This window comes from Leuresthes tenuis, unplaced genomic scaffold, assembly GCF_036924035.1.
Source record: "Leuresthes tenuis unplaced genomic scaffold, fLeuTen1.0.hap1 SCAF_11, whole genome shotgun sequence".
NCBI lineage: Eukaryota > Metazoa > Chordata > Actinopteri > Atheriniformes > Atherinopsidae > Leuresthes > Leuresthes tenuis.
Genome location: NW_027325365.1, coordinates 9635161 through 9651322, shown reverse-complemented (window position 1 = coordinate 9651322; position 16162 = coordinate 9635161). Strand labels below are relative to the sequence as shown.

Below are 16162 nucleotides of genomic sequence, written 5' to 3'. Positions count from 1 at the left end.
CCCATATAAGCACAGTAACCAAAATATCAGTTTAACAAATGCCCTTGTTGAAGTAGCTGAAAATAGTGTTTTTGTCTTGCATAAAATCACACCAGACCATCATGAGGCCAGATTAAGTGGATCCATCCACCCATTAGCACAATCGCTTGATCGGCTTTCATCAAAGTGGCCTCGTCCTGACCTACCAGTTCCACAATGACGCTGTCTGGGGTTCGTCCAGAAAACACAAAGCCAAGGTTTCGAGCCGCTCTCACCAGAGCTCCTTCATCTTGGAAGCAAAGAAAAGAAGTCAAAGTGCAATAGATGAACAACAGACATCTTCAGGCGCACAGGCAGATACGATGCCATCTACAGTAAATGTAATGTTTTTTTTTTAAATTAGGGCAGGATCTGAATGTTTCCTAACTGAACTGATTATAGGTCTGCTCAACTATGTTACTCATATTTTCAAAGCATTAGGAAACAGTAAAACCTCTCATCCAGGTCCAGTCAAATGTCCACTATTTACAGCACACACATTTTTTTAGCTACTTACTCATATATTTGGATCACAGCCTTATGTCTTGAAGCATAATGAGCTCATAACGAGGGTCATTTGTTTTCAGGAAGTTTACACACTGCTGCAAGAGGCAACCACTGGACCAAACCTGAGAGCTGTCAAACTAATGTGAATATGCTGCCTTTTTTTTTCAGAATACTTCTCATTTTAGTGTCTCTGAAAGTAAATATTTTTTCATGATTTTTTCATAATATTTAATTATATTTTTTCATGATTTTGTGGAGATAAAAACAACCATATTGAAGGGCATGTTCTATTGACTGACGGCTGTCTAAGTCTATTACAGCGAACAGTGAACGTGATAGACTGAGGATTAACAGTGAGGGTTAAGAAATCAAAGTGACATACACCATTCATTTTGTAAAAAATAAATGTGCCCATAAAATACTAAGGCCTGGAGGCTGTGGTGTGCTCCATTTGTTCAGGCACAGAGGTAACTAGGTTTGAAATTGAGATGTTTTCAAAGTTTGTGAAATGCCCCTGTAACCAGGTCCAGCAGTTCACTGTTTGCAGTTGCAGACCTGTAGTTTTGGACCTGGAATATTAGACCATTTGTGTCGCAGCAGTTTGGACAGAAATATAGTAAATGTTTCTCTGATGGCCATCAACGGTAATAGTTTCTGCAATTTTGACACTTTTTAAAAAATGTTTTCAATCATTGAGTGTTGAGTACTGAGTTCACGTTGTATCACTGTCATCTCATAGCTGCAGGCAAGTGGTCCTAACTGCTCCTTATTAATACATCAGATTTTTCTGGTTAAAGTATTGACATGTGAGTTTGTCTGCAATGCCTTCTACAGCTCAAAATGACAAATCTATATGATGTTCTATATAAGAGAATATTATCAAAATTGGTAAAGCTCCAGGTCAGGTTTCGTAAGTGTAGCACAGTTGGGAAAGATTGGTACAAACAATAAACGTGAGGACATTCAGCAACATGCTGAACTGGCGTGTGCATATTTAGCACTTGCATGTCTGAGTAAACATCACACACTGGGATAATGCCAGAGCAGCATACTGTATACCCAGAAGCAACTATAATAATAATCCACTAGTATGTGTAATACCTGGAGATGCAGCTTGGTAGGTGATTTTTCCATCCATGCGCTCGGGGACTGCAGTGTGACAGATGGCCATCATGGTCATGAACTCCAAGATAACAGCAGCTGTAGGCTACAGAAAGTAGAAAGGGCACTTTGACTTCTAATGTTATTTAAAAAAAAAACATATCACAGAAGCAGAACAACTAGAAACGCCTTGAAGACATTGTGGAAGAGGGAAAACAAAGGCAAAGAGAGCGCTGTTCTGACAGACTGATCAACCTGCATGACTACAGCTGGTGCACACTGAAAAAAAAAAAAAAAAAAAACACAGGACACACACAACCTGCTACAACCGTCATTACAAGTGTTGAACATGCAGTGAAATTTGTTTCAACCCGTTTATCTTTAAAAAGTCTGTTTGGAAATACTGTCTCATGTTTTTATTCTGAAAATGGCAAAACAGACTTTCATTGTTTTATTCATTCATGAAGAAAACTGGCAAAGCCTGGAAAAAAATGACACTGTCAAGTTAGTATCACAATGAATAAATAAACAAATACATATATATGTTACAGTGGAACACAACTAGTACAGTAAAAGATTCATAGTATAATGTAAAAAAATATGTATCAACGCTTCAGCCCTAAGATTGAAAATGACCGTTCATATGTTCCTCAAGTCTCCACAAAACCAGCCTGCGGTTTGTCAGTAAGTGAAATACATGTGGTCCAAGAACCCAACAGTCAGGTTTGATCTGACAAATGGCCGCTGGTGATAAGCCAATTGGATCACACAGAATTCTCCCACTAGATTCAAGGCTCAAGGTAGTGACACAGTTTTACTCATGCTTATTCATTCACTTTCCTTAGTTGGTGGGAAAAGAAAAGGCCAAATCTACATACTGAGAGTATTTTACATTAATGAGGGGAACAGTGTGACTAATTTGCCTTGGGGCGGACTCAGACAGGCATCTGCTGAGGCTCCTATCTGAGACTAAAAGTCCACCAGCTTGGAGTCTGAGGAGGAGATATCAGTAGCCTCCAGGGCCACATGCAGTCCACATAATACAGCAACAGTTCCAACTTTAGCCCGGCTGCAAACATTTGTTAACAATGAGCAACCGCTTATGAATAAAGTTTTCACAAACCTGCAGTAACACAGAGAATACACAACAGCTCTTTCAACTAGAATGATCACCCCTGCACAATACTACCATAAATGGTAAGATATAGCCGTGCTTTTAAGTGATGGCTTAAAAGTGGGCGCTTCACTCGCCTTCTCAAACAAAAAGCTGTGTACTCTTGCATGTTGTTATTAAAGCTATTGTTTCTGCAGGCTGTTAGAACGAAGATGAGAGGAACAAAGGAGAAAATAAATGATCTGGTCAAGAGGGGGTAAATCAGAGGGCCACTTGTCAGCAAAGATACAGTCCAGGTGGTTGAGAGGCCCTTCTGTCTCCTAGCAGCATGCTAATTTGGTCTGGGTTGACATGTATCCTCTGAAAGACGTTAGCGTGTATGTGTGTGTGTTGGATTAAGAGCACAATAGAGAGGAAGTGCCAAGTCAAGATATAGTCCAGCCAATAGCACCTCATAAAACCACAATTAGTTGTAAATGGTAAAATGATCCGCAGTTATACAGCCACTTTCAAGCTTATTGAGGTTCTACAAAGTGTTTTACTATTCTTATTCACACAAACACGGATTTTAAATACACATTTACATTTCAAATTTGAAGAGTATTTTCTCAACAATCGCACAATAATGAGCATGTCAGGGAGAGTGTGGGAGTTTAGTATCTTAGCCAAACACATGGACGCATCTTCAAGTTGAAAGATGGCCACTCTATAACCTGACCAAGCTGCGTTTAGCTGCAATCAAGCTGTTTTTACACAGTCAACCATTTAGATCATTTTTGTTAAATTTAGTGAGCTTTAAACAGGCTGGGAGGCATCTTTTTTTAACCCTTGGACACAGCCTTTGCTAAGCTAAGCTAGCGGTCTCCTTCCTTTATGCTAATAATAAAAAATAAAAAATATAAGTAGAAGTTCAATAAGTATAATAATATGTTTCCACGTGTAAAAGCAGACCATAAAGGTTTGGATTACATTGGTAAGGATCTTCACAAGGATGAAGCACAAATGCGTGATAAATCCAGGATGCTGGAAAAACACACTCGGCATAGAGTTAAGGCCAACTGAACTTTGCTCTGATGGCACAATTAGAAGTGACAGCTAATACCATGCTGGATCTGCTGCCAGCTATCATCCACTGACTCCTGGGTAACTTATGTCATGGCAGCAGTGACAGACACTCATCACTTCAGACATGGGCAGTGTGGAAAAAGCTGAGGGGTCAGGAGAGTATCAAGCAGAGAGCCTTAGCGTGGTAGTGAGAAAACAAACACCCACGAAGGCTGCTGAAACTCTGCAGGCATAGGACGTGTCCAAGGATCAGGAAAAGCTCAAGAGGATATGCTCACTTTTGTCAGGGCTGTTAAAACTACTCGCTGCCATCCCACCTTTAACAGTGCATTAACTTTACTTGCAGAAACAGCCTGCAGTCACAAAAAACTGTTAAATGTTAAAGCAAAACAGTGTTTAAGGGCTCCTGATGGTCACTGATTGTTTTTACTGTGTGGACGCTTTATTTTGCATGTACAGTAGTGCGCTGTTTGTAAGAGTGACATGTTGATGGTGTGTCAACTAAACTTTAGGTCTTCAAAGTTGGAGATAATGTTGTAACTTCATCTTTCTTTTGAAGACTTAAGCAAAATTTCCCTAAATGTTAAAACTATTAATTTACTAAGATATTTTCTTTGTAACAGTTATGTCCATCCATCCATTTTCTATACCCTCTTAATCCAATTCAGGGTTACAGGGAGGCTGGAGTTTATCCCAGCTGCCACTGGGCAAGACGAAGGGTAACCAACTGACAACTGAAAAGTAATCTCTGTTCATCAAAAGATCTTTCAAACAAAAATAACAGTTTTATGCCTTAAAATTGACTGGATGTAATATGACAACTTCAACTGAATATGTGCAGATATGTGAATGTGAAAATGAGCCTCCCCTCTGTCCCTTACACTTGCTTGGCAGCACTATCACACCCACAATTTAGCTAAAATAGCACAAGTAAACGAACCTTGTTCCTTATTGTCAGCTCTAACAGGTACTATCAAGTGGACCAGACTGGTTTCTTAGACAGAATTTGTCCTGCAAATTAAAAAGTACATAAGCACTACAACGTTGTGCATCATTCACAATCAAAAATCAACAAAGCAGTACAACTTCAGCCCAACACATTAATCATGAATCATTACTAAAATGCAGAGAGGCTGTGGTTTCAAACTGTGGTTAGTAATTAGCAGTGGCTGAGGGGCTATCAATATGAAGCCAAAGCAGACCTCAGACAAACTCAATGTGTGGAGAGATTCTGCTGTCATAACAAAGCAAACATCACAGTAAGATTGCTGCTTTCCCTGGGCGGCAAAACTCTATGTAATTAGATGTGACATTCTGCCTCCTCCGCTCTGTTCAACAGATGAGTGACTTGAGAGCCAATCAATCAGTCTTCACCAAATTCATGACTGCAGATGGTCGTTACTGCTCCTCTTAAGGCCTATAAACAATGACAAATGCCTCCGACTGTGTGTATTATAAGATAGATTGATTCTTGTCGGATCTCTTGTGGTCACATGGTTTTCTCACTGTTAGAAAAGCAAAGCTGTGAAAGAGGCTCATCTTAATCTTGTCAGAATGAGATAATTGGGATGTTCGTCTGTTTTTGTTTAGAGCGTTGTGCAAAGAAACAGTAATCCACCCCTAGCATGATTTAGTCAAACTGACATTAAGTTTACCGGTCTCCAAATTCTTCACAACACAACAGAGATAAATGCACATCAGACATTATCCATTCCATGAAACATCATGGCCATTTCACCATTTCTAAGACGTAACATACATGCCAATGCAGGCTACTTAAAATGGAAGGGAGACATGATGCAACCAAACCCAATTGGAGCCAAAATCTGTCTTAATTTGTCCTAAGCAGCAGCAGTCACGGGAGAAAGAGGATGGGGATCCCTGACATCACTTACGTGATTACTTTGGAGGTTTTCCAGTAAGCTTGGGTCATTAAATCCAGGCTCCTCTGATGAGTGTGTGCTGTGCCTGGAAAGAGGAGATGGAGATGTCAAAACACAAGCACACACTTTATTGCATGACCGTACAACACCAACAGCCAAGTGGAACACATTCTGACAGCAGAGTCACCTAGTTATGAACAAATGAATCGTTTTCATCATGATCACAGCAAATTCTGACAACAACAGACTTAAAAGGAGAAAACAACATAAAAAGGGCTCAGGCTTTCAGGCTTTTGATAGTTTTCAAAGTAAGATAAGAGACAAAAGTGTCTTTCAGGTATAGTCAGACACTTTCTTCTTTATATGTACTACTCCTTTGTAACAAAGCCTCCTCAGATCTACAGAAAATCCAGTGTCCAGTATAAATCAAGTATAAAATCAGTGATTTCAGGCTTATTTGATTGTTAAGTCAAGGAATGGCACACACCATTTTTACTAAAACCTTAAAATGAAATCTAATTTTTCTCTTCTACTATCTTGTCATCTACCATAACATACTGACATGGCTTTTATTATCAAAAACAGTAAAAATCCCCATGAATTGGGCATAATTCTTCTATCTGGGAGGGCAGAACCAATTCATGTTTGGCATCTTTCAGTGAAATGGAATAAATGACGGTCAAACTACACAGCTGACTGTAGATAAAAGATGGAGGTGGCCTCTGGGTCTGAGAAGCCTGTGAGGAAGAACCTTAGATATGCATTCAGAAGGAAGTGTGCATCTTCTCAGGTTAGAGAGACAGTATCGAAATCTGAGAAAATGATCCAAACCTCAATGCAGACTGGTCTTAAACTGTTAATAACGCAGCCACTGCTATATGCCAACAGTATTAATATTTGTTGAATCAAGCATCAACAACAATGCAGGCAGAATGCAAATGTCGATCCCTGGAATCCAGTAACGTGACAAATACTGACTGTTTGGGATTTTGCCAGTAGAGGCAGAAGCAGATCATCATTTGAGGAGGCAATGTCCTGCCACGGGGTATTAATATTTGATAACATGCAAAGAATCCATGAGCATACATTCATTCAGCATCATCATATTCCCTTCAGTTATTTCTGTGAATAATCAAGGCTGCTGCCCCTTTGCTTTAAGAAAGATGGCATCTAAAGATGACCACGAATCAAACCAAAGCCTGATAACTTACTGGGGCCACACAATTTAGAATATGACAAAAGACAAAATCAAAATGTTTAATAAACAACCAAAAGTCATGCTAAACTGAAAAAACTACATTTGGGTTTTCAGAAGAGTTCTGCTAGAAGAAAAACGTGTTTTTCAAAGTCTTTGTACAGTGGCTGCGGGCAGCGATTTTTTTTATGTAGCCACCAGCCACCAGCAGGGATCGATCTACGATTCTGGGATAAACAGAGTGCAATGGATCAGCCGGACAGCAGCTTTGCCTGTGGCATTAGGGTTTGATAGACACATTACCGAGGCTGCCATTAGCAACCATAAATCTTTCTAATCCCACAGGATATACTGTTCAGATCCCTGAGAGTCAACCAACAAGCCTGCTTGTAATTCTCCCATTTACTGCACAGATAACAAACATCTGGAGAGAAGGAAATAAAGGGAAAAGACAGAAGTCAAAAAGCAAGGCTGGAGACAAAATTGTGTTTTGCTTCCACTAATGTGTTGGAGGTTTGGAAAATCAATCAGGTTTTATCAAAATGTCAAAGACTTTGTGGAAAACAAAGTCAAAACATTCATATCATATAAAAACATGTGGAACTTCTGCCCAAAAACCTGACGGGTTATCTTCTTATTACAAGATCTATAGCGCCATCTTTTTTATTTCCAACCCTGGTACAAGGAAGGAAGCTCATCTCCACAGCAGAGGTATCGTAGCTCAACACGTCCTTTTTCTTGAGGTACGAAACAGGCTGAGAGTGAGGGTAAGTTATTGATTATCTGCCAGCACACAGAGGTCCTGTCGCTATGGGAACAGGGGTGCTGGCTGTTCACAGTCAATAAGCAGGCATCAGCTCCAGATCAATCCAATAACACGCAATGCTGTCCCATTTCCCTAAGGAGGAGGAAATTCTAAACCTATAAATGCATAACACAGTCTGCTAAACATGTATGAACCTGAACCAACTAGCCTTGTTTCATGTTCTTCTTTGTTTTAAATATCATCAAGCAACGAAACTCATCAATATTTCGGCTGATCCTGTATTCTTTAACCGTCTTATGTATATAAGGATCTAACTCAGCCATTTCAGTGAGTGAAAAAAAAATATTAAACAAGAAATATACTTTCATGGAGGCTAGCAACATCTTCTAAATCTGCAAAACTCGACAATCTGACACAGCGCATATTATAAAAGAGGCTCTGATTCCCCATGCAGAGAGGATGAGACACGCCCATGCTGCAAATGTCAACACCGAAGCAGATGGATCCCTTTCTGCGACTGTGTGAGTGAGTGTGTGGTGTGTGTGAGATAAAGGGAGAGAGTAAGTGGGGGGGTCGCCACCATTTCCAAAGTTAGTCTGATTTTTAACAGGAGAATGAGCTGCACAGCCTCAGCAAAACATTCAGTAACAAGTGGGGGGGGCTCAAGTAATCAAACCTGCTGCAGTACACATGCCCTCAGAGCCACAGTACTAGAATATACATCTAAACATTTAATCTGAAAAAAGCAGTGAGCCACATATATTCATAATAAATGCTAGCCCTTTCACATCAACAGATACACACGGTGATTCATGAGAAACAGTCACATACAACACGTCCTGAGAGAACAAACACACACTGAGGTATCGTGTTCAAAGTCACCACTTCCACAAGGCAAAGCAGCACTAATACATCACAAAAGCAGAGAAAACAACCATGATTTCAGACCCATCATCTTACCAGTCATCCTCTGCAAAACTACCCTCCTCAGCCTCAGGGACGTGACTGTTGGAGCGAAGGTAGAAACAAAAAGCATCTTCATGATAAAGTCTTTCGTTAGCATATTCTGGGAATGTTAAAATGCTAGGATTGGAGGTAAAATGGAACTGTTTATGAGGAAGATAAAGCGTGTGAGGTCGGATGACTACAGCTATCTCTCTAACCTGTTAATACTATCTGCACATCCACTTTATGTCAAGAGCTACATACCAACAGCACTAAATCTAAAATGGAGGGAAATGGAGAAACACTGTTTCTGTTTGTCCAGCTGTGTCTTTTTGGTTAATTCAGCCAGAAACTGGAAAAGGTTGCATGGAAATAGCCTCACACTACCATAGAACCATCCCTTTCCATTTTCTGTTCTATAAAAGGAGTAATTAAAGAGGATACAGTTTCTTAATTTGTGAGCTTCGCTCGTGCTGGCAGGCTTTAGCTGCTAAAGCCGCCCCAGCCAGCCCTGCTCTCTTCACTAATCACTACTACACCATTAATATACCTCTGCAAATTCAATTATTCAAGCATTAATAAGTCACTTATACATATTAGAGCTCCTCATAATTCTATATATGCATTGGTATTACATGAAAACTGGCTGTTTTTTTGTTTTTTCTTCTGATTTCAGCAAAAATGCTGTAAGCAGCTCTGCTGTGACTGAAATAACCTAAATTCAATAAAAACTAGCCAATGAAAATAAAGTTTTCAACAATCGCCTCATCAGAATGGACCAACAGAGAAGGCCAGGGGTGTTTGTCGGGGGATTTACAGCGTGATTTTTGAATAGATGGTTAACCCCTCAGGTGGTTTAACTCTCCCAGCCAGATTCATGCATGGCTCACGATGAGATTGTGCCCGTAAGAGCGACCAGAACAAGCTGTCCATGGCACAGCTGCAAAATGTTCATATTTGAGAATAAAAATGTGTGTCGTGGATTTCTCCATCAGTTAGGTTTGTGGTGGTCAGAGCTGGGCCTGCTGTGAGCAACTGTTAGCTCTCAGGCTATTTACTGAACATGATAATAATGTGCTTCAAGGATTACTGAGTAATATTGATCTGAAAAAAAAAGGAAAAAAAAAAGGCAGACTGAGCTGGAGTGGGTACTCCACAATCTAAAACCGTACGCTCTGAAAAGAGGTGTGAGGTCACGCTGGACAAAGGTTTTGAACATTTGATTATTTCATAGCCCAGATTATTCTACTATCTGCAGACTACCTGAAGTGCAGGCTTTGTTAACAGTAAAAAGTGTACAACACTGAACACGTCAGCTCTCCATTTGATTTGTAATATGAGACTTTAGAAAAGACGCATCATTATGTGCAATGACACAAACAAATCAGTCTGTCTCCTCACATTCTACAATCCAGTCCTAGACTTATTCATCAGTTACAAATAAGTGAAGCATGTACAAAACAGGATGCAGCCAACAGTGACAATTTATTTTGAAATATATGTATAAAATCAGATCTTGATTTTTTGTGTGAGTTTGTTCCATTGAACGAAATAAAAAGGAAAAATAAACACTACGGCTTCACTGTTGCCTTTACATATAAACACCCAGGACCATTCGCAGTGCCTTACAGTCGTACTAACAGTATTTTCTCCTTCAGATCTTAAATCCAATCCAGTGGAATTAATTAATGTCAACACCCTTGGGGATGGCTTTATTAATTACAGCAGCACTTAATTTGTGGTGAGGCGCACATGCGGGCGGCAGCGTCACGACGACTTTCTGTGTGTGTGCTGTCAACGAATTACAAGTCGTGGAACTAAACGCAGGCTTGTACAATCATTTGTATTTATAGATGCCTGTTTTATTTTGGTATTTACTCAAATGATCTCACTTCTTACAAAATATTAACAACACTCCCTGAAGTAGAACCTGATGGTTAAAAATGTTTTTTTTTTAAGTAAATTAATCCCAGAGTTTAAAGTTGAAACGAAAAATGTCTTGCAGCACAATACTTTTATTTGTACTTCCTGACTGACTCAAGGATACAGTATTTATGATAAGAAAATGAAGTACAGCTTGTATTTAATACAGAACAATGACCAATAGAGTCTACTGTTTTTGACCTTCCCGTCTCTCATTCTGAGAACTTTAAAGTCTCTAAAAGAACCTGTCCTCCTCTCGTGTGCTATGAAACACTCATCCATATTCATTAGTTGCATAAGGAGCCCTAATTTCAGAGAATCAAAGCAAAATGTTTTTACTTTGGAAAAGACAAGCTGTCAGCTGCTTAACTTCAGTTTTGGAGGGAGTGTCTGACCTTGACTGTCAGCCTGCTTGACCCATTTAAATTAGTTTAAGAAAACATGCCAAAAAAAAAAAAAAAACTATCACACCTGCCTTTAATCAGCATCAGCAATCCCAAAAACACATCATCAACATTTAAAAACATTTAAGTAACTGTTGACCTGGGGACCGCCAAAGAGAAGCTGTAAGTGTCGTCAGTGGGCTCACAATCGCAGTCTAATGAGAGCTTCGAGCAGTAAGAACTCCAGATAAAATGCTGTCTTTTGTCCTTCAGTATGCACTTCATCAATCGCACTTTTAATTGAATCCTAATGGGATTAATCATGTACTGTCACGCCTGCACTTGCTTTGCTTCTCTGTTCGCCCACTTGTTTTGCATCCGCTGAGGCTAATTATCGATGCATTGCATTAAAATCAGAGGGAAAGACACTACGGATTGATTTATGAAATTTTAAAATGTAACTGAAAACGTTCTTTTTTTATTTACCGTAGTCTTAGAGCTGGATTATTAACACTGTCTTTATTTCTGTGTCTATAATGACATACTCTATAATGTGTCAACACTGTTATATTCTGGATCACTGAGAGAAAAAAGCTCTCACAAACATCTCTGACGTAACAAACGATGAACAAACGACTGCAAAGAGGATAATAGAAAGAGCCTTTGCTTGCAAATGTCTGTCCATGTTTTATTTATAGTTTATGTTGAGAGGGGCATTGAGGCAGCTGCTAATGAGAAGGTGAGGGAGGAGAGAAAAAACGCCAGATGTACTATGATGCACACTCTGCATTTAATGAAGGTGATACGGGAGCCAACGATAGAGGAAGCGAGGGAGAAGGCAGGAAAAGTGAAACGAGAGGCGAAAACAGGACATACCCATAGGCCACACCGGCGACGGTGCACTTCTTAAACTGCATCACATTGCAGGTCAGCGTTCCCGTCTTGTCAGAGAAAATGTATTTTACCTGAATGGGCAGAGAAACAGTTCAAGAGTGCACGGTTAATTCCAAAAGAATGAGCTCAAAATAAAGTTAAATTCAAAGTGTAGCGTTTACCTGGCCTAATTCTTCGTTAAGGTTGGAGGTGCGGGCCATAGCAGGTGTGTTCGTGGGCTCATACAGCATATCAGTGTCCTAAAACACACATCGGATCCTTAAATCACACTCCACAGTACAACGTTTCCACGCAGTAAACTTAAAAGCAGCTGAATTTTGAGAAAAACAACCCCAGCGCTCTTTTCTCTCATTCTCTTTGGGAAATACTGACCCACCTGGGACTGAAAGCTGATGTTTGAAAGTCAAAGAGACCCACTTTGTGCCCTTGTTTTCAATCAGCTAATATCTTGATGAAACATAAATGCCTCATATACCACATTTTTTGTGGGATTTTTTGCTCAGGTCGTGAAGAAACATTAAGATATGTCTCCAAAAATCCCATTACTGCTACGTCATTACACTGCGAGTAATGTTTCATGTAAAATATAAATGTTGAAATGTTTAAACTGTTCTGCAAACGAGATGATTTCAGGACAACAAAATGGTAGCAGTTGAATTCATTAATATCAAGAGAGCAGATGTACTTAGTGTACTAATGCATGTTACGCTCTGAGAACACCCAAAAATATAAAAAATAAAATCTACACTAACGTAGATGGCTATAGTTCTTGCAATGGACATGTCGCAAGGTTTTATCTTCAGCCGGATGCTCTTTTAATCTTCCTGCCAGTCCTGCTAAAATATCCAAAGTTGTTTTTTTTGCACTTGCTTGTTTGATTGTAATTGGAATCAGTTTTAATACCGATTGTAGCAGCAGACACCATCCCTTTTTCCCTTAGTGTCGGAATAAACTGTACTGGAAATGTAGCAATAATATACATCACATGTAACTGTGCATGGATTTGTTATGCATGCTCCTTTTTAAAGAGTATGTATCCTAAAGCTGAGCTCAGTTAAACCGTTCACTGTAGCCTCAACTTACCCAGTTGATGAAAAAGGCTTGGGTGAATTTAATAACCTCCAGGGTGACCAGGAGACTGATGGGTATCAGGTTGTTGAAGAGGATAATGAAGGTGAGGAAGTTGAGGCCAAAGTTTGCAGCCCCGCCATCTATCAGGGAACAAATTTTGGACAAAGGGAAGCGATACACAGGACACCCGTCAGTGGTGGTTTGTAAATATCAGTTAGTTAAATGAAAAAACCCAAAGCTACATCCAGCTGATGATCAACATTATCCCAATCCAGAGAATGTTTTGGGCTAATGTCGTGCATTAGCTGGAATTAACCTTTTCTTCCACCCAACCTCATTCTTTTATAACTCAACCGATTAGTAATCCAATTTAAAGTCCCAAAGATTCAAAGTAGCGATCGGGGACTGAAGTATCTCATTAGTGTCACAGCAGCAGCCTTGGCATCCAGCATGATCCAGGCAATGATTTCCACAAAGCACTATGCAAAATGATGCTGGTCCCGCAAAAGCCCCAAAAAACTGGTAATGATCAACATGTAACCCCAGTGACAACAAACATGAAAACAGGAGGGATGTGATTTACCTTTCCTCAGCTTGCAGGAGGTGCAAATGTTACCTTCCTCAACCCAAGCCTTGAGATTGGCTTTGTGGTTTAGAGGGTCAGCCCTTCCCCATGACAGAAGGATTGCAAAACAAAAAACTGAATGGCACAAAGAAAGTGGCAGAATGGAAGCTACTGCTACTACAACACATATAGGAGGGAATTCTTTTTTAGAAGTGGGGGGGAAGACAAACATTTCAGATGCTCTCAAGACAAAGGAGGGAGATTCAGTCCATAGCACATTCTCAACCAACAAGAAGTGAAAAAGAGTGGGCGGATTATGCAAGTTGGGTGTTAATGATGATTTCTGCATCACCTCATTTCACTCATTTCAAGAAGCCGGCTAATTATGATACACAGAACTGCTGGTATCATATGAGAGAGCGATACTGGATTGAGAGTCATTAAAACTCTAATGAGTCACAAAACTGCAAAAACCAGATGATGTCTTTTCTTTGTCTCTGATCTGTCATTTTAAAGTTGGTATCTGATGTTACGAGCATGTTTGCACAACCAAAATCAGCAGGAAACTGTATCTAACCCGATCACACAATCATCTCATTTTTGTGAACTTTTCATCAGTTGCGAACGTTTACTGATGAGAAAAACAGCAACTTTTGAAAATCATGCTGAAAGCAAAAAAATATATATATTTTGCCATGCTATCAGGTGAGTAACATTTTGCAGAGACAGTCTACATAAATTCAGGGACAGGGTTAAAAGTTAATAATTATATTTCTGCTTAAAAACAGGCTCTTCTGCAACATTTCTGGTCAGGACTTTGACTTGGTCAATCTAAAACATGAACCTGGTCTAGCTCCACACTCGCTGTTCAAGCCAAAGGGACAGACCAGGATACTGCCATAAGGTTTTCACACTGCAATGCAATGCTAACCTTTCTGCAAACACCAGTTTTATTCTCAAATCAAACGTTAATCCTAGAGCTTTAAATGTTTTGGCCACTCAGAGTTATGCAATATTGGACCAATTTATTTAATTGGAAGAATCAACAAGTGTAATATTTAGTCTCATTTCTTTAATTGGGTTATCTTTATTGACTTTTAGGACCAGAGTTAAAACCTGAAGTTTTTGCTGAACTTTTAAAAAAGAAAAAAATCCCCACAGTTACTATATTAACTGGCCTGAGTGAGGAAGACAAACTTTTGCTCTTACAGTCTGCTTTAGTTGTCACAGCCTTAATGCACCAACCATTCTGCGTTTTGAACAGGTCAGTCAAAATTTTGCTTTCAAGCGCCCTTCATAATCATAATAATTCTGTGATATATGGGCATGCGTGATGGGGCCTAGGCTGACTCCTTTTTCTGCCTGCACTTATTGTACAAATGCTGATGAGCAAGTGAAGTTCTGATATCTCAGGAATACAAAGTGGTGCGAGCAAAATGAATGTTTAAGATATGACAATTTCTCCACCTCTCTTTTGTCACAGGTTGGATAACATGCACTGGACAGAGCCTCAACAACTCCTTATGGAAGTAAAATCATTTCAAGATGGACGCTTGCTTTATAACTTACACTTTCCCCATCTGTTGAATAGAGGATCTTTTAGATGAAGGTTTTAATACCACCGATGACAATATTGAAACCTTCTGAAAACCAATAGAAGCCAAAACAACATTTCATCAAGAGACCATGTAAGTCGTAATGCAAGCTTAAATTGACCAGGGCACAACCTGTCCTACACAGGCCTATCAGGGTACAGAGTAATGGCCAGGGTGTCATGATAATCACTTTGCATACCAAGTTCAGAGCGTCATCTCAACAGAAATAAGTCAGAAGCTGCACAGGTCACATTTTGTTTGGTTTTAGAATCTTTCAGAGAAACTTAACGAGAAACATTTGATATACTTATTTGAGAATACGAGTAAAAACTGAGCTGGTTGTCAGCTCTCCACCCCCCCTCTCTGTCTGTCTGTCCTTTTAAAAATCCACACAAGAAAATAGGACGGCAGAGGCATTCAGAAAATGTCAGCTTTTGCCCCTTGAGGTTGCAACACATGTTGCACGTGTTGTGTTTAAGCCATAAACACATATAAGCTTCCAGCTATTAAAAGCTTCCTGTGCACAACTTTGTCTGATATACAGTCAAAGCAAATGCTGCTATTCATTTCTTACTAAAAATGAGAGGGGGAAAGATGGTCTGAAGCTTGGAAACTGCAAAGCGTTTAACGTGGCACAAGAAAAAAAATGGAGGAAAAGTGAAACACTGTGTGCATGAGGCACTGAAATTAGACAAAGGTATAAGAGAGCTGGAGGGGAAAAACCTATTGTTGGATCCCTGGTATGTGCTTGTCCATGGCATGGGCCCATACAAAGTAGGGCAACCATATAGGGGGCGAGGGTAGGGGGCTTCATTTGCTTAGCAAAGGCAGAGCTTCAGTAAGGGGTTAGTAAAGGAGGGTCATTCACGGATGGCCAAGGCTTTTAAATGGTTGTTACCTGGAGCTGTTAAAAAACGACAACAAAGAAAACAACAAAATCAAACAGAACATTAGAAAGGAACGAAAAAGTACAGCAGCGCAGTGATATTCAACCATTTCTTTTTCAATGAGACTCATTCACAAGACATTTATGCATGTCACAGCTGTGTTTTCTCACTTAACAAGGAATTCACTTATTCCCACATTGCCACATATTTCACTTGTAATACAAAGCAGAATTTAACTGAGGCAACATAA

General features: G+C 39.7%; 1 protein-coding gene across 9 annotated transcripts in view; it reads right to left on the bottom strand.

Annotated features, from left to right (window-relative positions):
• Nucleotides 1-16162, bottom strand: part of atp8a1 (ATPase phospholipid transporting 8A1) — a 90713-nt gene that overhangs the window by 43773 nt on the left and 30778 nt on the right. For 5 of the 9 annotated variants that reach the window (XM_072395355.1, XM_072395357.1, XM_072395354.1 and 2 more), the window contains 7 exons: nucleotides 12878-13005; nucleotides 11956-12033; nucleotides 11777-11865; nucleotides 8610-8654; nucleotides 5701-5773; nucleotides 1627-1732; nucleotides 186-268 (listed from right to left, as the gene is read on the bottom strand). In XM_072395355.1, the coding sequence (XP_072251456.1) occupies nucleotides 186-268; nucleotides 1627-1732; nucleotides 5701-5773; nucleotides 8610-8654; nucleotides 11777-11865; nucleotides 11956-12033; nucleotides 12878-13005 (602 nt within the window). Of the gene's footprint in view, nucleotides 1-185; nucleotides 269-1626; nucleotides 1733-5700; nucleotides 5774-8609; nucleotides 8655-11776; nucleotides 11866-11955; nucleotides 12034-12877; nucleotides 13006-13448; nucleotides 15890-16162 lie in introns of those variants that run through there. The other 4 variants (XM_072395361.1, XM_072395360.1, XM_072395359.1 and 1 more) reach the window with 2 other exon arrangements.